At 51.0% G+C, this 27,388-nt stretch overlaps 2 protein-coding genes across 7 annotated transcripts in view; both read right to left on the reverse strand.

Annotated features, from left to right (window-relative positions):
* The window catches only part of LOC106505250 (uncharacterized), a 96,031-nt gene extending 89,315 nt beyond the window's left edge, over positions 1–6,716 (reverse strand). For both annotated transcript variants that reach the window (XR_014819064.1, XM_084981395.1), the window contains exon 1: positions 6,210–6,716. Coding sequence is in view for 1 of the 2 variants with exons in the window: in XM_084981395.1 (XP_084837521.1) it covers positions 6,210–6,582 (373 nt within the window). In the remaining variant the exon portion in view is untranslated. The remainder of the gene's footprint in view (positions 1–6,209) is intronic.
* Positions 6,717–9,018: 2,302 nt separating this feature from the next.
* Positions 9,019–27,388, reverse strand: part of LOC146398502 (uncharacterized) — a 28,658-nt gene continuing 10,288 nt past the window's right edge. For 3 of the 5 annotated variants that reach the window (XM_084981397.1, XM_084981396.1, XM_084981398.1), the window contains 2 exons: positions 20,272–20,479; positions 9,019–10,894 (listed from right to left, as the gene is read on the reverse strand). In XM_084981397.1, the coding sequence (XP_084837523.1) occupies positions 10,718–10,894; positions 20,272–20,479 (385 nt within the window). In that variant the 3' untranslated portion in view covers positions 9,019–10,717. Of the gene's footprint in view, positions 10,895–17,085; positions 17,331–20,271; positions 20,480–21,167; positions 21,440–27,388 lie in introns of those variants that run through there. The other 2 variants (XR_014819070.1, XR_014819071.1) reach the window with 2 other exon arrangements.

Consider the following 27,388-nt stretch of genomic DNA (forward strand, 5'->3'; position numbering starts at 1 on the left):
AGAGGAGCTGCCTAAGTACTCACAATGAGCACTCACACAAGTACCTGCATTAGTACCCGTGGTGAGTACTTAGTACTAGCAATGAGTACTTAGTACTCACCATGAGTACTCACAGAAGCACTCATTCATTTCAGGTCACGGAAGTGCTCAGTGACAATGTCTTGACTTGAAGCCTGGGCTTCTGACCGCACAGACAAGTGGCTTTACAAAATGTCCTGCCACTTCAAAGGAGACCATGGCGACGCCTAGTGACTGTCCCTGGCCTTTGCTCACCATCTGTCAGATAAAATTCCTCCATAACATTAGGAGGTTTTGGCTTTTACCAAGAGAAAGGAAGCCAAGAGCACAGGGCTTTAAATAAGCTAAGTCTCTGGACCAGACATGGTATGTTCCCGAATACAAAACCAACCTGTTTGTGTGACCCTTGAAACCCCGCGGCGGGGCAGCGTTTGAAAAAGTCTGAGAATAATTTCTGGAGATGATTGGAATGAGTGGACTCTGAAGAGTAGGAAAGGTGTGGATAGACAGTCCCTTACAATTGGGACGTTGAGTAGAAAACCGGGCGTGCACGTACAAGGGCAGGGGTGCTATCAGCTCATCTGAATGGAGAGGCCAGGGGTCCCCCAGGACAGCCAGGTCCAAAGACTCTACAGCCGATACACGGGTGTTTCTTTCCATCTCTCAGCTCTGCTTCCCAGGCCAACTCCTCTCTCAGCAAGGCTGTCCCAGGGACTATAAGAGCAGCTCCCACGGTCCTAGTGGGGAAAGGGTGGTCTTTGTCAATAATCCCAGAAATACCCTAAGGAGTGTTCTCATTGGTGGCTCCCTGAGTAGCGTTGCCAGAGTTAGCCAATAAAAGTACAGATGCCCCATTACATTCGAATTTCAGATAAATAGGGAATCATTTCTTAGTATAAGTTTATCCCATGCGATATTTGGGACATATACAAGAAATGATTTATTAACCTAAAACCCCAGTTTAAATTTGAATCAAACTAAATAGCATCCTCTATTGTATCTGGCTATCAGGCCCCCGCACCCATGCATGTGGCCAGGCAGAAGAGGAGTTTAGCGGGTGCCCCCCGGCTCATGTGCCTGTACTGACAGCCCAGGAGGGAGGTCAGCCCCATCCCCGACCCTACGGACCGGGTGTGGCGAATGGTCAGCAATCAGCTGCTCTCCCAGAGAAGGACTGTGTGTTGGGCAGACAAAACACAGGTGTCCCCCATCACTTGCTCCATGGACATCAGGAGACCCAGGTAAGACGGAAAAAGGTCCTTGCTGCTCTGTCGCCCCCCAGTTATGCTGGATCTTCTCCTTCTGCTTTTCCTGGGTCCCATGGCTCACGCCCACTAGTCTGTAAACTCCCAGAGGAAAGTCACACGTGCCTCTTTGCTCCTGGCACATAGTAGGATCTCAATGAAAAATTACTGAATGTCAAATGAATAAAGCACAGCATGTCCTTTCTATGTCCTTAGGCAGATTTCATTTTTCACACTAGATGTGATGCATCAAGAGACCTTCAAAATGTTTTCACATGAGCAGCAACGATGCTTTGATAACAACAGCAAACCTACCATGCTGTTCTTGCATGGGACCGTGTACTCTGGCCCTCTGTGTTCTTTGAAAAGCTCATAAATTCCATCTGATAATATCTGCACAAGACAGATGCGTATTTTCCCGTTTTACATAGAAAGGAGCTGAATCACCAGAGCCTGGGTCATCCCATCCAAACCGCAGAGTGTGGAGAGAATCTGACTGAGTCTGGGGTTCCCCTTTGGGCTGGTTCGCCACCTTCCTGAGAACCCTGTGTTAGGAGTCATCGTACTCGCTCTCCCCAAGGCAGCGTCTGAGCTTGGAGAAAGCTGACCAATTCCTGTGGAAAGGTAAACTGTGTCTACAATTTTGTTTCTGGCAAAATGTACAGAGCGTGTCCTCTTGAAAGACAGGCATATTTTCCGAAGGTGAATTTAGAGCATAAAGGCAGAGGAGCTGGAGTTCCCGCTGTGGCTCAAGGGGTTAAGAACCTGACATAGTGTCCATGAAGATGTGGGTTTGATCCTTGGCCTTGCTCAGTGGGTTAAGGTGCCAGCGTTGCCGTGAGCTGTGGTGTAGGTCACAGACGCGGCTCGGACCTGGCACTGCTGTGGCTGTGGCATAGGCCAGCAGCTGTAGCTCTGATTCAACCCCAAGCCTAGGGACTTCTATACCCCACAGGTGAGGCCCACATCCTCATGTGTACCAGTCGGGTTTGTTACCACTGAGCCACAACGGGAACTCTGAGGCAGGAGTTCTGACTCATTCGTTTTTACTCAAAGTAAATACTATACCATGAAAAAAAAAAAAAAAAAGATTTTGTACATGTACATAAGGCTGGGTCCCTTTGCTGTACAGCAGAAATTGAAGGAACACTGTAAATCAATGCTAATAAGTTTTTTTAAATTACAATAATACCAAAACATAGTAAGGAGCATCACAGATGTCCTGATTATACAACAAAAAAGGGAAGCTATTTTGATTTTTAAGGACTATTTTCAGGAGCCAGCAAAGCTGACAAGGTGCAGTGCAGCCCGGCTCCTCTCAGGCCGGACCAGTCACTTGGTCTCCTTGGTAACTGAAGATGCTGAAACCTGTGGTCCAAAGTCGTTTAGAGAACACACACACACACACACGTACATAAGTACGTCCCTACATTTTTTTCCTTGGTAAGTAGGCCAATTAGTGCCTTTCAAATTCTTACGAAAAGTAACAAACCAAAAAAAAAAAAAAAAAAAAAAAAAGAAGTGTTTTCAGTGACCCAGTGGCTTCTGTCTCAGCATGCTCTTGGGAGGCACTGCGGCCTGGTGGAAAGAGCCCAGGTACCCGGCTTCCACACCATCTCTTAGGCCAAGCAATCCTGAGCCACTGGCCACGGGCCTTAACATCTCCGAGTCGCAGAGTCCTCGTCTACAAAACCATAAAAGGTTGGGATGCGAGAGCTCTGAGGTTAGTCGCTGCTGGTTTTATCAGTAGGACCCGCCACGACCTTCTCCACAGCCCTTCCTCCAAGGTGAGGAGTGACAGGTGACCCCCCGGTCAAGAACCTGGGTGTGCAGGGGCCAAGCGCTGTGGGCAGGGGTGAACCAGGACCCAAGGCTGGTGCAGAAGCAACAGTCCCCACCCTCCTCCAGGAGCCTTAATTTTGATTTTATCGATTGTTTTTATTTAACTCATGGAAGAGCCCATTCCTGCTTCAAAGTCGAGGGTCACAGAAAAGAAAACAGTGACAGATGGGAGAGGCCAGGGCCCCTTGGCACCCCGCGGGCCTCCTGCCCCTGCCTCGTGGGGGGTGTCTCCTGGACAAGCCCCCGAGAGCCTGCTTTCTTGGCTGGAGCTGAAATTCTTTCCAAAATGCCAAAGAGGAAGACGATGCTGCTGAGAATAAAACATGTAGAAGTCGGTGAACTAAGAACAAGGGAGTTTGATGACAAGATTGGGAATTTTTAAGTAAAATGTAGAGAAGAATAAACAGGACAAAAAAGGGGAGAAGCAAAGGAGCAGAGCTTCAGGGAGCGACAGAAGGAGGCCGGGAGGGACATTTTGAGAAACGGGAGCAGATGGGAGGCAGCTGAGCCTAGAGCAGCAGCCCAGCGATTGTCCGCCTGCCTCCAGTGAAAGGCCCCGGGGCCAGTGGACTTTCTTGAAATCGTAAAAGCAGGGATGGGAGAAGAAGGTGGAATCTTGCGTTTGCCCCCCAGGCACTGCTTCCGAGGGAATCCAGGGAGGAGGTCGGGGAGGGGGGCTGCCTGGAGCAGGGGCTGCCGAGGACACACCAGCCTTTCCCAGCTCGCGCTCTCCCAGGCCCCACCCAGCTCCCTCGCCATCAGCTCTGATGTGCATTATTCATTTTTTAAAAAGACTTTAAAACCCTATTTTTACCCAGAGCCTTTTTTTTTTGCTTCCACAGGAACAAAAGGATCACAAGCCACATGCTCCTCAAACTGGCAGCCCTGAGCAAAGGCAGGGCTGGGATCTGCCTATCGAGGGAGCTCTCCCCACCCCTCCTCACTCCCACGGAAACAAAACCCAAAGGAATGCCGCGGGCTTGCTATTGCCACCCCTTCTGAAATACAGGAGCAAAAATAGTACGAAATGATGACTGATGGGGTTTCGCAGCCAATGGGATCTGCAGTAGTAGTTTTGGCCATGAATAGTTAGTGTTATGGTTCTAAGAATGGAAAGGTTCGTTCCGTCTCTCTCTTTCTCACACACACATGCACACCACAAAGAAATTCTGTTCTGCTCTTTCATCTTTCCAACTTCCCTTAACATTTCAACTAGTTGAGTATTATCGGGTCATTCGGTAGTTTAGGAAAGGCTGAAACTTCCACTCATTCTTTTCCTTGTCTTTCTTCTTCTCAAAATAACTAGTACTTAGGGGTCTTGCTCAGAAACACCCGCATGAGGTTCTTCTTGTTTCCCGTGCGGCCAGGACAGAGTTTGATAGTGCAAGACTTACCTCTGATACATGTGTATACGAGACAGATGTTTATATATACACATATTTGGGGATGGGTTTTTTTTAGGACAAAAATCTGGGGAAAGCCCCAGTCTCTCTGAACTTTCCGAATTTCTCTTAAAATGGAAAATATAAAAGCCTTACTCAGATGTTCATTTTAGAAACGGAGAGCAGAGGGAAAGCACATGATTCGCGCCAACACCAGAGACAAAGAACAAACCAAGGCTAGAATGACTTCTCCTCTCAGGCCTTTGAACTTTGGGGCATCCCCCAGGCCCACTCAGGCCTCACTCGCCCCCGTCCCCTCCCAGCCCATATGCACCCGAGATCTTGGAACGTGCCTGCCAGGGACCTTCACGTACCCAGTAGGGGATCTTGGCTCTGGGTGGAAAGCTCCTTGGGCAGGTCCTTCCAAAGTTCCAGGAAGCTGGGGCTGCCGGGAAATCGAGAACCAGGATCCCCTGCTCCTGCTACCACTGTCCCCTGGCTTCTTCATCCTGTGGCCCTGGAAACGGTCTCACCCATCAGAGGCTGAGGGACCAGGGAGACAGTGCCTGGCTGAACTCCCGAGACGTCTGGCCCCCAAATCCGCTCAGCACTTAAGGCATAAACGAGAGGCACCGAATATTTATGACAAACAAAAAAAAAAGTACAGCTATGGCTTAAGGAAAACCTGTTCTTGGGTGTCTGCTACAGAGGAAGCAATAAATCAAAGTAATGATCCTTAGACCAGGCACCTGATAACACTTTTTTGTAAAGATAAGCCAGTCTCTCTTAAGGAAGGATATGAAACAGATCCGTCAACCCCAAGCAAACTAGGTTTGCTAAATAAACTGACAATTAATAGATAGCCCAGCAGAGAAACACCATTCAGGAAAGAGTGGTGTTTTAAAAAGGGGTGTTTACTTTAGGAAGGAGAAAATGAAGTTAAAAGATCAGCCCCACGGGTCAGGAGCTGAACTACTGCTCCGTCTCTGAGACCTGAAATCCTACCTTGCGAATCACGTTGCCAGAAAGATCACCTCTCTTTAGAATGCCTGGTCTTCAAAGGGTTAACCCCCTCTCCAGTGTTTTTATTTTAAATGCAGTAAGGTCTTCCACTACCACCACCCCCCTTTATTTATTAAAGTTAACTTTCCAAACATATCATAGACACCCGGAAAGACCGTCTATCCTGTAAAATAATGGGATTTACGGCGATCTCCCAGACACATGCTGAGCCTATACATCTGAGGACATGCTTGTTTGTTATTTGCTCAGAGCCAGAGACACAAGGGGAAGCTTGAGCTCAACCTCAGGTTCATTGGCACATTTGTCAAGTGCGGTTGCAGCCTGTCAATCTGTTCCGGATGTTAAGGGCTTAGGAAGGAGCTTCTCTGGAAGGAGTTCTGATGGAGAACTGCTGATTCGCACAGCCACGATTTGATTTTTATATGGGAGTCTCTCCCCAGTTTGCCGGCGAGCAGGGCCAGCCCCCCCCCCGCCCCCCGCAAGCAGGTGGAGCACGTCCAGGCCCAGTGGGATATCACGGCGTCTCTCCATTGGCCAAACCTCGTCGCCACCGCAGGGCCACCCGTTCCTAGGAGTGCACTTGACGTGAAACTCCTCCTTGTCACCACAGTGCCGCTAGAATGGTCTCCGTGCCAACTCGGGCCTGAGGCCCCGGGCAGGCTGTGGGAGGCTGCGGGAGGCAGGTGTGCTGCATCCTTACCCGACTGGCCCTTGTCCAGCCTTCTTTCCCAGGCAGTCAAGTGGTAGCCGGGCTCCTCTTCCCGCCTTGGCATTTTCTTTCCAGCAGGTTTAGACAGCCAGGCGTGAGTCAGGGAAGGGAGCTCTTCCCTGTTCAGCTTCAGTCTCTTGCCAAATCCCTGTGCCCTTTGCCCCCTGGGGGACCTGGCTCCACGCCTGCCTGGGCTGGGCTGGGGCGGGGCAGGGCTCCCTGGTTCTTCCACTTTGGCACCATCCAGAGCCACGGAGCAGCTTCCTGGGGTGAAACAGGCCAGCCGGCGCCTGTCGCCACTCTCGATTTTGGCCTTGGCGCTGCCTTTGGGACTTGGGTGGCTGTCCCGGCCTGTCACCTCCATCCCGGCAGTTGTACTCCCTGCCTGACTCCCACGCAGAGGCCCTGCGCCCCACCCTCCGCACCATCTGATGTTGCTAATCCAATCCCCTTCCTGGGAGCAGAGAACCACCTGCCGGAGAGCATCTCTGCAAACTGTCCTAGGAGGTCCCTCGTCTGCCTGACGGTCAGGTCTTCGCTTTTCCCTTTGAGGGGGCTTTTTAAAAATTCACTCTGGAATTCCTCAGGGCAACTATTCATCAGAATTGCCCAGAGGCTGCAGTCTTCCCTGTCCAGCTCGATCCCTGGTACCTACCGTTTCTGCGAAGCCGCATGGGTTCCCTTGACTGAGCCTGACGGGTGGGCGGCCTCACTCCCTTCCTGTCTGCCCTGTGGCGTGGGGAGTAACAGGGCTGGGGCCACGGCAGGCCGTGGCTTTCCGGGTGGACGTCGCATGGACAGGCACCTCAGTGCAGCCTGGGACAGGGCAGTCGAGGCCCAGCCACTTGGCATTGGAGAGGTCAGGCTCCTGGTTGTATGAGCTCCTCCCATCGCAACTGCGATGCCCTGGGCTGTTCCCAGACCCGCTATCTGGGCTGCAGATGTGGCCACCTGGCCAGCAGGGACCACTGACCAAGCTGCTCCAGATGTGCTTCCTCTCGCAGCATCAGCATTCAGACTTGGTGTGTGGGGGGGTTCCTCTTGCTTTTGAGCCCTGTCGTATCCTCCCCTCATTAGAACATGTCCCTTCTCTCTATTGTGGGAGAGATAATAAAACAGCTGAATAAGATCAGGAAAGCCACCGTTGTCCTTGGCAACGAAGCCGCGCTGGAGTGGCCTGCTTGGTAAACAGAGGGGGGTGTGGGCTCTGCACCTGGGCGGGGGTGCGGGGAGGGGCTACCACCCCATGTGGAGTCTCTGCCAGATCCTGGCTTCCAGGCGCCCTGACTGGCCACCTGGGAACGTGGCCTGCATTCCTAGAGAGCGAGCCTGGAATAGATGCCCTGAGAGCATCTGCCACCATAAAAGCAAGGAAGGAAGCTGCCTAAGGGCTGGGTTCTTCGACCTGCACCCTTGTGTCATCACCTGGCCTCCTGACAGCCCTGCATGGCGGATAAGCTCAGCCTGCCTCACAGACGAGGAGCCCAAGCTTTGGGGCCAATCTTGCCATTGGCCCAAGTGTCTGGGTGCCAGGTCTGTGCCTTGAAGCTGTGTGGCCCAGGACAGCCCCCGTGGGTGGGACAGCCTGTGCAGGTTTGGAGTTGGCTTTGCTGAATTCTACCTTGCAGGAAGGCCTCAGAACCTGATGATGGAAGGCCTCAGAGGGCACAGAGCCTGGTATCAGCTGCTCAGAAAGAGTTAGCAGCTCCTACTGTCTGTGAAAAAGCTCCAGTAAGAAACACCTATTAGAGCATCAGTAAGTGGTGGTGTGAGATGCTTGGACCCAATGGCTTCTGTTTGGAAGCGGGGGGGGGGGACCAAGGAAGCATCCCTCGGAGCAGCAGACCCTAGAGGACTTGGCATTGAGTGGGGTAGTGAATGATATCCCCCTGGTCTTGCCAGTGAGCAGCTGGGTCAGCCCCGAGACAGCTCTGAATTTCACAGACTCTTTGAAACTCTCAGACATCTTAGGAATCCCACAGAACCATCTCAGTGGGACAAGTCTCAGAGCCTGGCTCATCTCTGAGTGACTCCTAAGGGACAGTTTGAGGAAGAACCAAGGCCTTGGGGTCCCTCTGTGCACCTCAGAGCCTGGGATGCTGGGATCCTTGGCAATTTCCTGGAAATTTCTCTTCTAAAGTCAGGCATTTCTCAGAGGAGTTAGGACGCTGCACCCCCCCACCCCCCGCAAGAAAAAAAAACACGGAGGTAACTTTGCTATAAAACAAAGCCTGCTTAAGATAAAAATCAAAGAGAGCCATGAAGGGAGAAAAAAGGGAGAGGGCCTCGGAGGAGAGCAACGCACAGCCTAGGGGCATCCACGGAGCAAGGAAGGCTGGGCAGGTATGCTGGGTAAGGCATGACAAGGCCTTTTTTTTCCCCCCTTGCAGCCTCAGATGGAATCAGCTTCTGCTCTCAAGCTGCCAATCCCAGCTTCCGGACGAAAAGAGGACGGCCCCTCAGAACTCGTGAGGCCTGTCACTCACCCCTTCAGTTGTAGGGACCCCTGGGGAGGCTTTGGGAACAAATGGCTTTGGCTGACATGTCTGTGCCAACATTGAGCTGCTCACGTTCTCCAAGGCCCTTGTATCAGCATTTATTGAGCAACTGCTTCGCACCAGAAAATGCACTCAACAGTGAGGCAGCCGCAAAACACACCCACAGGTGCAGAAGCAGGAGGGGAAGGGGGGAGCAGAGAAGGGAGGGAGCATTTGTACCCACTGTCTTTGCTGGTCTATTGATTCCAACCTCAGAAAGGAAAGAGGAAAAACACCTAAGGCAATAATAGCCCAGAGCAATATTAGTATTGATGTCTGTTTTATTTTTAAATACACTTAAATAGAATGGAGGATGTTTGTTTCTGGAATTTTCTATGTGAGCCATCAGAGATGCTAGCATCTAGGGCATGGTTAGTAGTCAGCAAGCCTTAGATGAGATTCAGTGCTGAAAACATTTTTTGCCTTTAGCACAAGCAAGCTGACAACTAGGATACATTGGCTGCAGCTAGAATTCTTTTCTTTTCCGCTTTTCTTTTAGAGTGATTTTTAAAATTTGACTTCAGAAGAAGACAGAAACAGCATCTCAACCAATGCGGTATATTTGAAAGAGATGGCAAATCATTCCACAGGGAGATTTATAATTCAGGCCATTCTTGAATTATATGCCTAGAAGCCCGCAAAGTAACTACTTTGTTGCTAAGGGGATTAATTAGTTAATATTTATAAAGGGCTTTAAAGTTGAAAAATGCTCGATAAATGTACAGTATTATTAATATCACCCATAGTTCTACTGCTCTTGTATTATGCAGCAAGACTTGTTCTTTAGGCTGGTTATGGATTCTTACGGTGAAAATGAAAAGGAGGCAAAAGAACAGGAAGAACTCACCAAAGAACACAACCCATGGGGTTTTGTTGATTTTAAAGGAATTTCCATAACTGAAGAAAGCTTTCTTGACATCTTATCCAAAACACAAGTATGCAGTTTACAATTCTTTTTATTTTACGTGTTGGCATCAAGTCCCCCTGCCTCCTCCTTTGGTCCTGCTCTCCTGGGCGAGAGGGTGGAGCTGTGGAAACTGGGTCTTGCCGAAAGAGAGGTGGCCACGGTCTCTGGCTGAGCATCGGACTGACAGGACGTACAAACTGTCCAGCCTGGGAGGGGGCGGTTGGCCCCCCTCATGCAAAAGTCTGGTTGGTGTGCTAGCCAGGTCTTGGGGGCTGGTTAGTGGGGGTGGCTTCCTTCACTGTGACGTATAACGCACTGCGGGGTTTGGTGACAGCATGGCCAGGTGTGACCCAGATAATTCTCAAGGGCTCTGGAACATTAATCATTTTTGATGAACGCTGTAGCTAAGGTGGGTGAGCTAGAGGGAGGGGCCCTTTCCAGGGAGCCTCCGGTTACATCATCTGCCAGTTTAAATGCTAAAGCCTTGAGTCAAAGGACCTGGGGACCCAGGGTGGCACAGATGGGGAGAGGGCAGAGCCCTGGAAGGTTCTCGGGAGGGTGTACGTTCAGCGGTTGGTGCTGACCACCTGTGATTCTGGAAGATAGCCTTGGAGTGGCGGACACAACCGGATGGGCCAGACGGCGACCTCTGGCTCCCCTTTGCCACAGGCCAGGCATTTTCATTATCGAGCACCCACGACGTGCCTCCCCGGTGTTGCTGGTCCAGCCGCACACTTTGTGAGGCTCAGAGGGAGCTGGCATAAAGGCATGCGTGTCAAGAAGATCCGCAATAGGCAGGGGGGCTGATGGAAAGCAGAGACATCACGGGGATGCGATGGGGTCTAGCGAGGAGCTAACCTCTGCAGTCTCCAAGTGAGGGCTCAGCAGGTAACAGGCCCACACACAGGACTCGCCGACCAGAGCCCGAGGACCCGTTCTTGCAGCAGGAAAACGGATGCGCGAGACGACGAGAAGTCGCACAGCTGAGAGGCAGCCGTTTATCCTGTGTTTTGTGAATTCGGCTGTGCTTCTCCCCAGGGCTGCTCTCCTGGGCTTTACGTGCCCAATGAAAGGCGCTGTTTTGGGAAATGTGGGGAAACTCGGGCATCTTCACAAATAAAACTGGTTTTCAAATCACCAGGATCGCTGCCATGGTCGGACCAACGCGGGGCAGCCACGCCCCCATGACGTCTCCGCGGAAGGCGGGGCGTCCAGCTGTCCTGCGAAGGGGGCTGAAATGAGAAGAGGGGTGCGCTGGGCTTGGTGTGGGAGCTGCTCCAGGGAAGGCTTCGTGCCTGTTGTTCTCCAAGGCACCCTTGTTTCCGACCCACACAGTGACACCCGCAAGCCCCTTGTCTTAGAATATTTAGGCATCACACCTGACATGTACTATCTGTGTCATCTTATCACCAGCCACGTGGCAGGAATACTGGCGTCAGGGAGGAGCCCGGGTACCGAGATGCTGAGCTGAGTGTCAGAAGGAGACGGGAAGGGACGTCTAGGGGCAAACCCCTGCAGGAGAGAGGAACGTGCTGCCAAACCTGCCTCTCCCTGCCTGGGTTGATGGGACTCTGTACCCTTGGTCAGGGGGCGGAGGAGACAGAAACTGGGAAGAAACCTTTAAGCGGAGGAGTGCCCGCCTCACTCAGAACGCCCATTTGGGGCGGCAGAATCACCTGCGCTGTAGTTTCCCGATTCCTGCGGTGCTCAGTCCGACATCATAATAGCCATAAAATGAGCCTGAATCCAGCAAGGCAGACAGCATTTTGTTTTCTTCGAAGATAACCCCGAACCTAAAATGGTCAGGGCTGCCGAAAAAGCAGCCCCTACCCCAGCAGCCGTGCCAACCCAACAGCCTCCCGTCCCTTCGGCATCTCTCCCTCCTGTTTCCATGTGCGCATTTCAGCACAGCCCTGGTGCCACCCCCCTGCCACCAGGCAGAGCCACAGGCTGCCTTTGCCACTGGTATATCCTGCTTGTTGCTGGGCTCGCCTTGACTGTTTTTTATTTCCTCTGCCGTCGTTGTGTTGTATAAGGTTTGCTTTCCCAAGTGAGAGCATAAATCGCTCAAGAACAAAGACCGTGTCCTATCTGGTGTGTAATCGCCAGGCAGTTCCCAGGCAGCTCCTCCAGGTCTTCGTTCAGAAGCTCCCCACCCGCAGGTGACCTCCTTTTGGCTCCTGAAGTAAGAAGCCAGGCCTGTGGGTGAACCCTCTTGTGGGCTCTGGTCCTCACTGGCTCCGAAACACTCCTTCCTCCCCTTGCCCCTTTGGGCTGGGGTAGTACTGGCTTCCATCATTACCGCCCTGGGGGCCTGAGCATCCCTCGCTGGTCCCCTTAACCCCACCCACCCTCAGTGAACAGTCCCTGCCTTAATCTTTCCCCAGGTGAATCCTCTTTTTTTTTTTTTTTTTTTTTTTTTGTCTTTTTAGGGCTGCACCTGCAGCATATGGAGGGTCCCAGGCTAGGGATCCAATCAGAGCTGCAGCCGCCGGTCTACGCCAGAGCAACAGCAACACGGGATCTGAGCTACGTCTTTGACCTACACCACAGTTCACAGCAACTCCAGATCCTGAACCCACTGAGAGAGGCCAGGGATCAAACCCGCATCCTCGTGGACGCTAGTCAGGTTGGTTAACCACTGTGGCACGACAGGAACTCTGCAGATGAAGCCTTTAATGTCCCTCCCTCCTCCCCACCCACCTCCAACCTTAAGGAAGAAGCCTTGAACGATGAGCATCTCGAGGGGGCAGGGCCCTGCCTGGTCCCCAAGCTTAGCAGAGTCGGCCCACAGGTCAGTCACCAGCAGGTGTCTGCTAGTCAGACCCTGAATGGATGAAGGGTGGGTAAACTGCACGTCTGAATATCTGCGGTCATGGAGAAGGAGGCAGCGTCTTAAGAGCAAAACAGCAGAAACCCAGAGACCACAAGAGGTCTGCAGAACACCTAACTGATGGTGACACATGCCACTCGGCCAAACCACCTGACCCGGGTCCGGCCAACAGTCTGCGGCTGGAGCTCCCTGTTCAAGCCCTGGCGGCGGCGGGGGGGGGGGGGGGGGGCTGCACAGCGGCTGGAAACCTCCTCAGGCTTCCAGGCCAGTAGAGACCACGCGTGGATCCTCGGAACGCTGACCACGGCATGAACACAACCTGAGGGGGGATGGTTCCCCTTCCGAAGCCGGAGTGGGGTAGAGAGAGGAAGACCGACGGCAGCGCACTGGCCACGAGGGTAGAGGAGGGGAGGTGGGCCGAGCTGAGACCCGTTTCTCTCGTGTCTCACGCTTCCCTGGGAGGTGCTGAGCGCAGCCGCTGCCCCCCACCCCCGGAAGAGAGGGCGGATTTCGAGAAAGAATGAACCACATGCACAACAGGAGACGTCTCCTGAACACCCTCCACATCTCCCACCTGGGAGCAGAACTGTTTTCAAGCAAGGGTCCCCTTGGACCCTCTGCATTACTGCCTAGAGAGGAACTGCAGGTGTGGAGGCAGTGATGAAGCACTGCCTGTCACTAGGGGGTGGGGGGACACTCCTGGACGGTCCTTCCAGGAGGCGGTGGCAGGCTCTTCCTCTCTACTACAGGGTGGAATGGCTCCAGTGGCGCTCTTCATCAGCCCCACAGCCCCCTCTGCTCCCCCCATGGAGACACAATCCTCTTCATCGACAGCGTTCCCGGCACAGGAGGGTGCATGTGTGTTAAGACAGCCCCTCCCACAACAAAGGCAAGGATGTTGATCACAGTGGACTAGCCTCTGTCCAGGATGTTTTGTCTTCATGATTTAAAAGCTCTTTCCATGGATTCCCTGGTGGCTCAATGGGTTAAGGACCCAGTGTTGTCACTGCTGCATCTCTGATCGCTGCTATGGTCCAGTTCCCTGGCCTGGGAACTCCTGCATGCTGTGGGCACAGCCTAAATCAATCAATCAATCAAACAATCCATCAACCAAGCTCTTTCCTAGTCAGAGGCCATCATCAGCTCCACCAAAGCCTCAGGGGCCCTTGGGCTCACAAGAGTGATTCACGGGGCCATATTTATTACCCATTCACAAACCCTTTAGGGGACACTTTTGTGGCCTCTCAGTCTTATGATGCTCTCCCCTCTAAAAGAATCTCACCTCTATTGAGCTGGACATCTATAATAAGAACCAACCCTACTATAGATATATTTAAGGGAGATTATTTCATCCTCTCTCTAAATAACACACATCATATGAAAGATCTTTATTACAGCATCTATCTCACTCTTAACCTATTTTTCCATCAATGGACCAATGTGCCAAGCACTATTCTAAATGCTCTGCACATTTTAACATTTAATTCTCAACAGCCATGATTTGGGTACTACTATCACCTATATTTTCAGACTAAGACTCTCTGAGGCTCAGAGAAGTTAAGCAACTTGCCTCAGGCCACACAGCTAGGAAGTGTCAGAGATGGTGTCCATATCCAGGCATTCTGGTTTCACAGCCAATAAACAGTCACCCACTGCATCCCCCTGAATTTCTGAAAACAGATCTTGTACGCCATGTGGTTTCACTGGGCATAGAGACCACCCGGGCACCATCCACTGAGCAACGTCTTCCTATACTGCTGTGGTTTAGTGTCATGTCTTTAGAAAAAGCGAGCAAGAGTGTGGCTGAAGGGGGCGGCAGTCCATTCCAACAGGGACGCCATTCCCATCAGCGGGAAGGATGCTCACTTGTCCCAGTGCTTCGTCCTGAAGGATGTGAAGGGCACCTCTGATTAGACTTCACAGGGTCTTTGCCTTGGATTCCGGTCATGGAGCCCAACACCCATGCAAGGCTGACGTTCTCGCAGGCTCACCAGCTTCTGCAGGCGAAGCCATGATGGCGCTTGCTGTGATGTAACAAACACAGCGGGGAAGACAATTCCCCGAGAGCGCCTGGAACACCATGGGCGGCCAGTGAATGGAGTTGAATGAATGAACGAGTGAAAAAAGGAGAAGGCGGCACCACCAAACTGGGGGGTGGGGGTGGCTGGGGGTCCTTGCCTTCCAAGGACTGAATGGACCCACACCTGCTCTCTGTGGGTGCCCGGGGGCTCCTGACAACTGGGGGATCTGGGCTCAGGGGTTAGAGTTTGGTTACGACCCAGAGTTTATGTTGATGGGGTCAGAGGAGCTCCCAAGTAGAATTTGCCTTCAAACCGCATACTCCGCCTCCCCCCACAAAAAAAGATGCTTCAGTTTTCACAAAGCAGTTATAACTATAGGGTCGAATTCCCAATAGCCAGACAGTGGAAGCAACCCAAACGTCTGTCCACAGATGAATAAACAGAATGTGGTGCATGAGCCCAGCGGGATAATATGCAGGCTTACGAAGGATGAATCTTACACGGGATGGGAAAGGATGCTGAGAGGTTACCTCATCTATCTCTGCCTTCAGGCAAGCTCAGCAAAGCCCTACAAGAAAGATGAGCCTTGTTCTGCTTGCTAAGGAAGGAGAGGGCATCGGAGGTGAATTCTTAACACTCCTTGTCAGGCAATCCTCCTCACAATCCATCTTCAAGCCTGTGAGCTGGTCATGATTGTTACAGCAGCATTTTAGCTGCTGGGTTTTATTATTATGGGATTAACTGAGATTGCTGTGTGTGCCCCCAGAGGCTTTTTAAAACAACTGTTTTAAAAATTGAAAGCACCGTCAGGGAGTGGAGCTAATAAAACGTGCTTGGTGGGAGCATCCTATTTAGCAAAATTTCCTACCTCCAGCCTCCAGGACCGGTGAAAATTCACGATTTCCCCCTATTTCAGCATTCAGGGAAAACAAAAAACAAAAAACAAAAAAACCCAGCTGTGATCGTATCTTTCACGTTGATTTGGAATCCGCCCGCCCGTCATTGTGAAAGACGGGAGGAAAGGCTGTGTGGCCCCCTCTTCTTTCCCATTTTCTTTTACTTCGTTAATGGAGCCATTTCCTGTAAAATAGCTTTTTTTCAGCACTAACTCCCAAGCAATGGATCTTGACTGCAATGTCTAGTGTTGGTGGCTGGATTCACAGAGCAAACCTTTACCCCATCAATTTAAATGACTGCCAAGCTCAGTCCAATGAATACGGGAGGCAGGGGGCTGTGGACCACCCAGTGAGGAGTGGGAGGGGGTCTGGCCCTGGGCTCCCAACAACAGGAAGTGCTCCATTCCCACTCGCATCTCCAGCCGCCACCCTCCACTCGCCCACTTTCCCTGAACCCCAGAGACCCTCCCTGCCAAACAAGCTCATTCTCTGGCCTGCCCAGGAGCGGTTCCACCTGGGCCTGTCTGTCAGGTAGAAAACACCTGGCCACTTACAGCCCTGACCTTGTCCAATCGCATAAAGTATTCATGAGCTGCATGGCGGATGCTGCCTACTTATCAGTCTAGTCACAACATTGGCTCTGGTATCAGAAGGTCCAAGGTTCAAACTCCACCCCATAAATCTATGTAGGTAATTCACCCCTTGAGCCTCCATTTCCTCGTCTGTAAAATGGGGCTACACATACTGATCTCGTGGTGTTGATGAGCTGATGAGATGAGCCGTGCATGCGGCTCTGACATGGTACCTGGAGCTCGGTGGGGGCACCTCTCCTCACTTCACTCCCCAGGGTGGGTTTGCATGTGGACGCCACGGGCAATGCTGTGATTCAAAAGGGTGAGAGGTGATGGTTTCAGTTCCACGCGAGGTTGCCCGTGGGCTGTATTTGGGGAACTGAAGAAAAAGGTGCCCTCTTAGCACCTCTAGAATCTCTGTGCGTCCATCGCTACTGGCTCTTCTCCTAGACCACAATCGTGTCCTTGACCTTCTGCAATGACAAGTTCCCAGGCAAACTCCCACACTGCCCTCCTGCCCTGCCTGCTCCTTCTGGCCTCGGCGTTGGCTCGGCAGGGCGGATGTGTCAGATCCCACTTAACTGCTCAGGGAGACAGAGACACCCACCCGGTCCCCCGCTCCAAGCTCCAGTGACGATCGGGTGAGTCACGGTTGGAAGCCCACAGTGCTTCTGTCTCCTTCAGAGTGTAAATTGTACAGGATGTTCCCACACGCTCCATTCTGGGACCTGGGTTCTCGGACCCAGAGGTTCCTAGGCTAGGGATCAAATCAGAGCTGCAGCTGCTGGCCTACACCACAGCCACGGCAAGGCAGGATCCGAGCTGCATCTGTGACCTACACCACAGCTCACAGCAACACCAGATCCTTAACCCACTGAGTGAGGCCAGGGATCAAACCTGTGCTCCTATGGATGCTATCCAGGTTCATAACCTGCTGAGCCACAGTGGGAACTCCCGGCCCACTATTTCTAATGGCAACTTACACTTTTCCTTTGCTTTATTTGTCGCCATCGAATATCTCCCCATCCGCTGCTCAGGATATCCCCTCTAAGTTAATACCCTTGTGGCTTTTAACCCCTTAACTTCAAAGAGTACGCACACCTTTCAAAGCAATATTTTCTTCAGCTGAAGCTTATCGCTTGTATAGGAAAAATGTATGTGTACATTCCACTGGCTCAGTGTGACATCCGTAATAAAATGATGTACAATCGAATCTTGAGTTATGGTCCAGGGACTGTTGGTAGAAGGTCAGAAGCACGTGGGGGTGTTTGAAGGGCTTTCCAAGTGACAGCAAAGCGCTGTGCACCTTGAGTTTTCTCCGCTGCGCCAGTCTCAGAATTCTTCCCCTGGTGACGAACGCTTCAGTTCAGGAAACTGCTTTGTGTTTTTATGGTAAAAATAAAAAATGTACTGTAAATGTTATCTGCATTGTTACCTACACATGATTAATTGAGCGGCGCTGGCCTGACTTATTTGCCATGACTCATCTTAGAGGTAATGCCGGTGACGCGGCATGCAAACCGGGTGTGTCGCTGCACACAGGTGACTGTCAGCAACCATATGAATTGGTCAGGGACCAAGAAGTGAGGCTTTACGCTTTCTTAATGACGCAGCCTCTGGGGGTTAACCACATGTGGGTCACGTGTTAGGAAACTAACCGGAAGTTTGGGTGGATTTGCAACATCCTGATTTTTCCCACTTAATGTGATGCGTTGTGCTATATTATTTATCTTGCTTATTGTCTGTCTGTCCTCCCTGAAGCATGAGGGCTGTGTCATCCGGACCTTCTGTCGGTTCTGCATTGCCGCCCCCCACATTGCAGGAGCTCAGTTAGTCCTGGGAGGAGCTGTCTCTGGCCTCCTTGGGCTCCAGCAGGAGCTGCATAATAAGGCCCTGCTAGCCTCGGCGTAGCCCTGGGCTCACCCGCTCCCCACCCAGAGGGCTGCCTTAAGGGGATGGGGTTCCACCTCGGGGAAGATGGGAAAATCCATGCAGCTCTGGATGGCTGGGGTGGTGCCCATGGGCCATAGAATAAACCTTCTCCAAGGAGAGATGTCAGTGCAGCACTGAAGCCTGCTGCATTCATTGAGCACCAAGCATGGCAGGCAATAAGTAGCACTTTATGTATACATGGGGGCCAGGTAGGGTGCTTTGGAAGTGGTTCCCAGTGAGCCCCCCTTCCTGGCGTCCAACCCTGCATGATCTCCTTTTATGAGGGAGATGGCTCTTGCGTCTCTCTCTCTCTCTTTTTTTCCGGCACCCTTGGCATGCAGAAGTTCCTGGGCCAGGGATGGTACCCATAGTACAGCAGTGACAATGCTTGCTCCTTAACCCACTGAGCCACCAGGGAACTCCTAGAGTCTCAGTTTTAACAAATAGAATACAGCAGAAGTATGGGATGTCCCTTCCAAGATTCGGCTACAGAATACTGTGACTTCCTTCTTCCTCTGGCTCTGCTCCCTGACTGGCTGCTATCGTGAGCTGCCCAGTGCACAGACCCACTGGGTGGGGAACTGAGGGAGGCCCCCAGCCAGCAGGCCTCAGTCCATCAGCCCACAAGAAACCGAAGCCTGCCAACAGCCACATGAGCGAGCCCTTCCTCCACGGAGCCGGGACCGCAGCCCAGCTGATGCCTGTATTGACCCCTAAAGAGACCTGAGTTAGAGGACCCAGCAGCCCAGATCCACTGTATTATGTCACAGTTTTAGGTGAGTGAGTTTGGGGGTAATTTGTTACGCAGCAGCCTTAGATCACTAATACACATCATTTCCTTTACTCTTCACTAGAGCTCATTTACGGTCAGGACACAGAGGCTTGGAGAAATAAGGCAAATTGCCAAAGGTTACTATGCTCTGCAGACCAAAACGCAACCACAATTCTCCTTCCTCCTTCCTGCATTCCTCGTCCAGAGCTCCAGCTCGGACCTACCAGGAGAGAACTTCCTGGAGCTTCTATGCCTGCCCACACGTTCACAGATTTCCAGCTGTCTGTCTGACTGCAATACTCAACATAAAACCACGGATGCATCTTCAGAGAGGATCTTTCAAACCCCGCTTCCCCCCAAACAGGCTTCAAAACTTCAGGGGATAAAATCCATTTTGATTTTCAGGAAGCCCTCTGCCTGTCTTCTAGTTTAGGGATTTGACCAGAGACGGCGAAGAGCCAATCAGTGCAGGGCTGGCTCGTTGCTCTCATCGGCAATGTCTTATTTTGTTGCAGGGCTGGTACCAAGGATAAAGGAGGATTAAAGGGTCAGGGTATCGCTTATTAGCCACACCTGAAGAGTGAGCTAAGCGAGGCCAACCTTAATCTGGGAAAGGCCTGATTAGACCAGGGCCTCCCCCGGGACTCTGCCTCTCCTGTCCCACACTTTTTTGGGGTGCCATCCCTAGGACATCACTAAGGAGCCCCCCTTTCCAGGGACTGTACCCCATTCAGCATCCTCTATTCAGAGGGCAGGCCTGGCCAGCCTTTGCCTGAGCTCTTTGGGGAGGGGGGGAAACTTGGGCATCTTGTGGCTTCTTGGCACAGGTTCCTCATCCACAAATAAAACACTGAGCTGCGTGGCTTTTATTGTTTCTCAAGGGAAAAGCTACCCTAACAGGTGAAATTAAGTACTTCAGATGAGCAGCAGTCATAACAAAAAATTTTTCCCCCATAACAGTAGATGCAGAATCGCCCTGAAAACCCATCCCCTCTGTGTTTCACTCGAGGGGGCTGGCCTTTCTGCTCCACTCTCACTTCTGCACACTCCTTCTGGGTGTAGAGAAGGCGGAGAGCCTCCCACCTCAGACTCACTTTTGAGGTCGAGAACCCTCTCTGGAAGTTCCCCAGCAAAGCACAGATATGTCAGCTCAGAACGTTACCTGGTCGAGTTTTTGCTCTGGCTGAATAAGTATAGTTAACCCATATCTATCCAGGAAGCAGGGGGATACATAAGGTCGAGACTGGGGTTGTACATACATTGAAATTCATCTGAAAAGATGAATGTGCCGTTTGACTCAAGGATAGATTTTTTTATGGCAATATTTTAGGGCACATGATAGTGGAGCAGAAATTCAATTTATAAAGGCGACGGGTTGTACTAACAGATATGAGATCGATCTGCTTTGAGTGTTTATGGTTTTCTCACGTATTTGTGATAAGCGTGGTGGTCCCCGTTGTCTCCTATTCAACACACGCTCATAATTAAACAAAAGACAAAGCCGTTGATAAATGCTGCAGACCTGCGCACCCTGTCCCCCGCCCTCTCTCCGTGGCCCCATCGGCTGCGAGCGGAGACCTTACCTTGTCAGAAGAGCACAGCTTCAAGGCCTGGGCTGGGCAGGAGACACCACTCTGGCGGGGAGTGCCCAGGTTATGGGCAGCGCCCTGGGATGGTGCAGGGGGACCGGGCGCCAATCTGCGCTGACCGGGAGCGAAGAGAAGGAGGCCAGGACAAATGCAGATGGACGAAAGCTGAGCAGAGGGGCTCGGGCAGCTAAGACACTTCCGGCTGGAAGAATAAAAACCATGACAAGCACGAATCAGGACCTGACCCAGGTGCTCGGCAGAGTCCAGAGCAGAGACTGACCCCAGAGCAAGCCAGGCGAGGAAGGAATAGAAGGACCAGCAGGTGTGCATGTCTCGAGAAGTATCTCCAATCCAGAGATGTCTGTTCCATTGCAAACATAAAATAAAATAAAATCCCAGCCCCCAGCGAGCAGTGCAACCATCAGGAAGCAGCATGTGCCCGGATCCCAAGCTTGGGCTCGCCAAGGGCCAAACACTGGGTAGCTAGGAGCTCAGTGACCTTTACTAACTCGAAGCCCCGTCAGCTCCCTCGCCCTCCTCTTCCTCATCTGTAAAATGACGGTAGTAACAGTAGCTAACTTATTGGTTTGCTGTGAAGATTAAAAAAGATACTGTACTAATGCATGTGCTTAGCACAGCCACCGGAGCAAAGCCGATGCTCGATAACCGGAAGCAGCGTTCGCTGCTACTGTCAACAACAAGCCGGAGTGTGGCTTCCGAAGCTGGTCCAGCCTAGGGGACGGGAGGAAGCCCAGTCACACACCTGTTGCCAGGTGCCAGGGGATGCCTGTAAGAGGCTGTGGACAGGAATCTTGGACCAGCAACCCTGGAACTCTCCACAAAGCAGAATGAATTCGGTCATCCTGGCAAAGCACCCCCACAGTCCTTACCCTCGTCAGGTGTCTGCACTCTCAAAGTGCCCAGCCCCTGCTCTATGATGTGAAGCTTCCAGAACCTCAACATAACTGCAAATGAATCGTCTCTTCATGGTGCAGAGGGGGAAACCGAGGCTAGAGAGGTTAAACGGAGTGCAAAGTTCACCGGGAGTGCGGTGATAGAGCCGAGATGGAGATGGATCCAGATTCGAAGCCAAAACTCGGTCTGAAAACTCGGTCTGCTGCTCACCCTGGCCCGCCCCCCGTGCGTGGGACTGCGCGGGACTGGGCGGGACGAGCCCCCTCCTAAGATGGTGGTAGTGCGCATGCGGAGTGTCTACAGGGAGACGGGACCGGAAAGGGAGGCTCCAACGCCCGGGATACAGGCTCCAGCTTCCCCCACGGCTCCCATCTCTCCCTCCCGGGCCTTTCCAGCCGGGCGGGTCCTGGCAGGACCAAGGGTCCCAGGCCAACAGCTGCACCCAGAGCCAGAGAGAAATCCCCAGCCGGGCTTCCTTCGCCTGGATGAGCTGAGTCAGTGAGTCGGTGTCACCAGGGTTGCAGAAAGAGCGTCCTGCAAATCCAGGAGGCCCCGACGGCGGCAGCATTCCTGAGCCCAGGAATGAGGGGCTTTCTCATTTTTAAAGCAGTATCAGACAAACAAGGAATCGCCTCATTTAAGGTTAGACAGCTTCCTGGACGTCAGTCCTCCGTGTGCAGGCTAAACACAGCACCTCCCCAGCCGAGCCCTCCCCAGCTCTCCCACCAATGAAGGAGCATCAAAAGCCCACCCGCCCATCTCTGCGCACGGCTTGGGGACATGGCACTGGTCACTTTTAGGAACAAGCAATGCAGTTCAAAGTAAGCAACCCCAACCTCACAGCAGGCTGTGTTGCCAAAGATCCACGTGTTCATAGGGGGCGTGGGAGGAGGCAGGCATTTCTGCACACAGCGCTGGCAGACACGGCCAGCCCACAAGCCATCAGCACGCCCCTTCACCCCAGTGCACAAACAGCAAACGAATCTATGGTAAACATTCTGTCAGGCTCAGCGCAACCCTGGAGCTGGGCTTTGCTCTGAATTTATTGAGGGGATGAATGAATTTTCCTCTCGGGAGTTACCTGATGAAAACGAGGCTTTGAGACTGTGAATCCGGATGTGTTATATGCAGTGTCAGCTAAAGCAGAGAGACCAGTAAGGGTGACACTAAAATCCCAGGTTTGGGAGTTCCCTGGTGGCGGAGCAGTTAAGGATTCAATGTTGTCACTGCTGTGATGCAGGTTCCATCCCTGGCCTGGGAACTTCCATATGCCACAGGTACGGCCAAAAAATAAATTCCAGTTTTGAGTGGATAGAGGTTTGAATTGAAGTAAGGGGATTACAGTGGAAACATACAAAAGTTTATTCAAGGTCATTAATCCAACCAGTTCTCATCGAGCATCTCTGATGTACCCCGGAGATTTGTTCATTCATTGTTCAATGATTAGACAAGTATTTATTGAGCACCTATTATATCTGGGGGACGTGCGGGATTTGGAGACACAATGGGCCCTATCCTTACGGGAGGCTGCAGTCTAGAAAGGACTTATAGATATTAAAACTCATCATTACCTGTGTGATGCACGGGAAGAAGAGGGAGGGAACAATGCGAGGGAGCTGCGCCCCAAGGACGCGGGACCTGTAAAGGAAGGCTGAGTTGGGATCACTGATCAAGATGCAAGAGAAGCATTTTCCAGGCAGAATGAACAGTGTGTACGGAGCTCAGGAGGGAAGAGCGAGTAAGCACGTCTGAAGAACGAAAGGAAGCTTTAATGCAGGGGGAGCAGAGTATACGGGGAAAGCTGGAAGCAGGTGCCACGTTGCCAAAGGTTTTGTAAACCACAGAAAGAGGTTCTGCCTCAGTGCTTAGGGCTGCTATAGGCTGAAACGGGGTGGTCAAGTGATCAGATTGAGGTGGGTGATTTTTTTTTTTTCCCCTAAATCCCTCTTGGTACAACCTGGACAAGGGATGGCAGAGGAGCAAGACTGGAGGCAAGAAGACCAGTGAGGAGGTTATGGATGGAGCCCAGGGAGGGAAGAGCAGGCTGTGGAGGAAAAGACAAGCTCAGTGTGGACACGGTTTGCCTGGCACTTCCAAAAGGACAAGTGCAGGTTTAAGTAGTGGGTTGGAGAGCCGGATCTGGAGCCCGGGTCATCTGAGCTCATAATGGCCTGGAAATTTTCAGCATAGAGCTGAAAATTATAGTCACGAGGAGAATGGGGCCACAGGGAAGGGGGGACAGGAGAAGGTGTTTGGAATGAGAAAGAGACAAGTCAAAGCAGATGGCAGACACTGATGTCCATCTAGCTGCGAGGGACAGTGCAAGGAAGGAGAAAAGGGGACCAGTGTGTCCTGAGTACGAGGACAACTGGCAGAAAGAAGAAAGTGAAGAGCCAGGTCCCCAGCCATCAAGGCGAGCACATCATGTGATGATACCCTTGGAACCTAGAGGTGTGACCAGACCCCTCCTCCTCTAAAGACAGACGTGATGAATAACGTGATAGATGGGCCACTCGATAGACGGAGTCTGTCCATATTCAGGGAACACCTGCCATGTGTTAGTCACTTTCCCTTGGTTGGAGACACCAGAAAAAAAAGACGTAGTTACTCTCTGGAGAAATCCAGTCTCGGGAGGGACGACAGACTCGAAGGTAGATAATGATCCTCCCTGTGACTTGGTCACGTGAAGAAAGGAGTGGCCCTTCCACGTCCCAGAAGGGGCCCAATCCTGGGATCTGTATTGGTTTCCTGGGGCTGCCATTAGCAAAGTACCGCAAACTTGGTGGCAATAAGGTCTTTGTTCATATGTGACAGAACCTATCCTAGAAGAACAAAAATCTGTCCTCTGGAGGCTCTGGAAGCGAGAAGTCTCAAATGGAGGTGTGGACACTGCCATGGTCTCTCTGAAATCCCTAAGGAAAAGCCCCTCTTTGCTTCTGTTTAGACCCTGGTGGCTCCTGGCAATCCTTGGCTCTCCCTCATTCGTGGCAACTTCTCGGCCTCTGTCTCCACGTCCCTCTTCTCTGTGTCGCTGTGTTAAAATCCTCTCCTTTCTCTTATAAAGCTGCCAGTCATCGGGCCTGGGCCCAGGCCCAGCCATCCAGGGGGAGCATATCTGAAACTGATTACCTCTGCAAAGACTCCATTTCCGTATAAAATCCCGCTCACAGGTACCCCAGGGCTGTACGTAGGATTGCCCAGATCTTGTACACATAGTAGGACTTTTGGAGAACACACGTCAACCCATACGGTATTCTAGACATAGAAATAACATCACATCATTTAGAATTGGATTCTACTGCCTGTAACAGAAATCAGACAACCCTGGATTCAACAATTAAGAAGTTTCTTTTCAGAGTTCCCATCGTGGCTCAGTGGTTAACGAATCCGACTAGGAACCATGAGGTTGCAGGTTCGATCCCTGGCCTTGCTCAGTGGGTTAAGGATCCGTTGTTGCCGTGAGCTGTGGTCTAGGTTGCAGACGTGGCTCGGATCCTGTGTTGCTGTGGCTCTGGTATAGGCAAGTGGCTACAGCTCTGATTCGATCCCTAGCCTGGGAACCTCCATATGCCGCAGAAGTGGCCCTAGAAAAGACAAAAAGACCAAAAAAAAAAAAAAAAAAAAAAGTTTCTTTTCCCAGATAAGAAGGCCAGAAGTGGAGCTCCTTTAGTGGCGCAGCGGATTAAGGATCTGGCATTGTCACCGATCTGGCTCGGGTTGCAGCTATGGCACAGGTTTAATCCCAGGTCTGGGAACTTCGGCATGCTACAGGTGTAGCCGAAAAAAAGTCCAGAGGTCAGGGACCCAGAGCAGATGTGATGTCCTCATCCCATTCCTCAAGTCAGGATGACATGTGAGTCTCAGCTGCCCAAGCTGCCCCTAGGTTGCATATCCTCATGGGGCTCCTGTATGTACATCTTTAAATTTGTTTTTCTCCCATTAATCTTTCTGATGTTAATTTGATTAACCGAAGACCCAAGAAAGATAGAGGAAAATTGTTTCCTCCTCTACAGTATATTTGGTATTTATAATGTTTGCCACGTTTATGAGAAGTTGGGATATTGGAGCAGCTAATTGATTAGCTTTGTGAATCTAACTTGATATGCACTTGGGTGACTGATTTACATTTAAGAGTTTAAGCTGTAAATGTAAGAGCGTAGTAAACAATATTGAAATGCCCAAGAGAATTTAGGTGTTACCATATTTATAAGTTTTACTTATATTTATGAATTACCTAAATTACTAAGGTTTAGTGAGTCTACTTGGAATACTAAGGGGAAAAAAAAAAGAAACAGAATTATTTACACGTTTAAGGAAATTTAATTGACCAAATTGTAAAAGGCTTTTCAAAGTAATTGTTAAATTTTACTAATTTTTTAAAACAAAATCATAAGACACAATTTCGAAGCCCAAGGAAAGAGGTTTTTTGGGAGGGGTTTCCTTTTGTTTTTTTATATTTTCTTTTAGGTTTTATTCAGGTATAGTTAACTTACAAGGCTGTGATAATTTCTGCTGTACAACAAAGAAGTTTTTTTAATTTATAATTTAAATGAAATATTAGAGGAAGTAACAAAATAACCATAACCTACTTTTTTTTCCGCATTTCTCAAAGTTGCTTTCAGAGATCTACGACATTCTCACTGACGTCTTTGAGGCCTAAAAAGCAGAAAAGCTTCTCGAATTCCCCATGTGCCAGCCTTGCTGGTGGCTGGATTTCCACCAGGATGGCCTCCCCGATGCCCGTACAGAGGCTCACAGGGCGCCCCCTGCACAGGTGCACAGACACTCTGCACCCCCTGATCCTGCAGCGCCTGTTCCTCTCCATAGCATGAACCACTTTCAAAGAGACTTTATATTCTACTTTTTAAAAGTTATTGGTTGGGGGGGGGGGTTGGTGGTAAACTTATAAGATGCAACTTCCCATGTTAACCATGTGTAAGTGTAGTTGACAGAACACACCAGTGACCTGCCTTTCCCACCTCCCTCCCTCCCCCATCGGAGCACAGAGGAGGTGCTCAGATCCCAGGTGGGTGGTGAGCACACCGGCCAGGTGCTTGACGTCATCAGTGAACAAAACGTCAGAGCTAGAACATCAGAGGACCACTGGATCCCTGACTGTGAACCTGCAATCTTATCCTAAGGGCCCCCATCCTCATTTTTCTATCCTTTGTGCCCATTTACCTGCTATTAAAACTAGAACTGCCCTGGAACAAGCCCCTGTTACAAGCTCCACGACTTACAGCATCCGTTCTGAGTACTCACCACATATGAACACCTAAGCCAGTTGCCCTAAACTGCCTAAGGCAGCGCTGCTCCAAGCGTGTCTGCGGGTCTGTAGCTGTTTGTTCCCTGCCCGTGACAAGAAATGGAGAGCCATTCATCTGTCGATGGACGTTTAGGTTGTTTCCTTGTCTTGGCTATTGTGAATAGTGGGGTTAGTAGAGCCAAACTATTGCATGTGGAGTGGATAAGCCATGAGATTCTGGTGTGCAGCACAGGGAACTGTATCTAATCACTTGTGATGGAACATGATGGAGGATAAAGTGAGAAAAAGAATATATGTGTGTGTGTGTGTGTGTGTGTGTGTAACTGGGTCACTTTGCTGTACAGCAGAAATTGACAGACCATTGTAAATCAACTATAATTAAAAAATGTTTAAAAAAGCAATCGAGAGCCATCGGAGAAATTTTACAGCCACTTAACAAAATAGTTTTATGATTATGTCTTTTATATTGTATTTTACGTTTTTAATATTTTATGTGGACTATTTGTATGTCGTTGAACTAATAATAAAAGTTGGCTCTTATATTTTGTACCTTGGGCGATTTGCTGTTTCTCTTTCATACTCATTCTTCTAGCAATTTACACGCATTATATTTTCCAAAAGCGCCCGGCCATGATGCATTGGGAATGTTCAATGACCTGAAGGTCGTGGGCAGGCTCAGAGGTTCTCCCGAGGGCCCGTGAATCAAGCTGAGAGGCGACCCTGCCGGGAAGAAGGCTGGAAAGGCACCTGCCTCGGGCTGCAGTGCCCCAGCCCAGCTCTCAGACGCCCCGTCATATTGACCACCCATTAACGTCACCTCCTCACTCTCCTCCACCACCTGCTTCCTGGGGGAGACCAGCGAAGCAAGGCCACTGCGGAGAAGCCAAGAGACAAGTCCTTGAAAACCACCTGAATCAATGCGAGAGTCTG

This window comes from Sus scrofa, chromosome 11 (genome assembly GCF_054392235.1).
Source record: "Sus scrofa isolate SSC_HxYL_T2T_F1_AM1 chromosome 11, Sscrofa_HxYL_maternal_Yorkshire_Landrace_v2.0, whole genome shotgun sequence".
NCBI lineage: Eukaryota > Metazoa > Chordata > Mammalia > Artiodactyla > Suidae > Sus > Sus scrofa.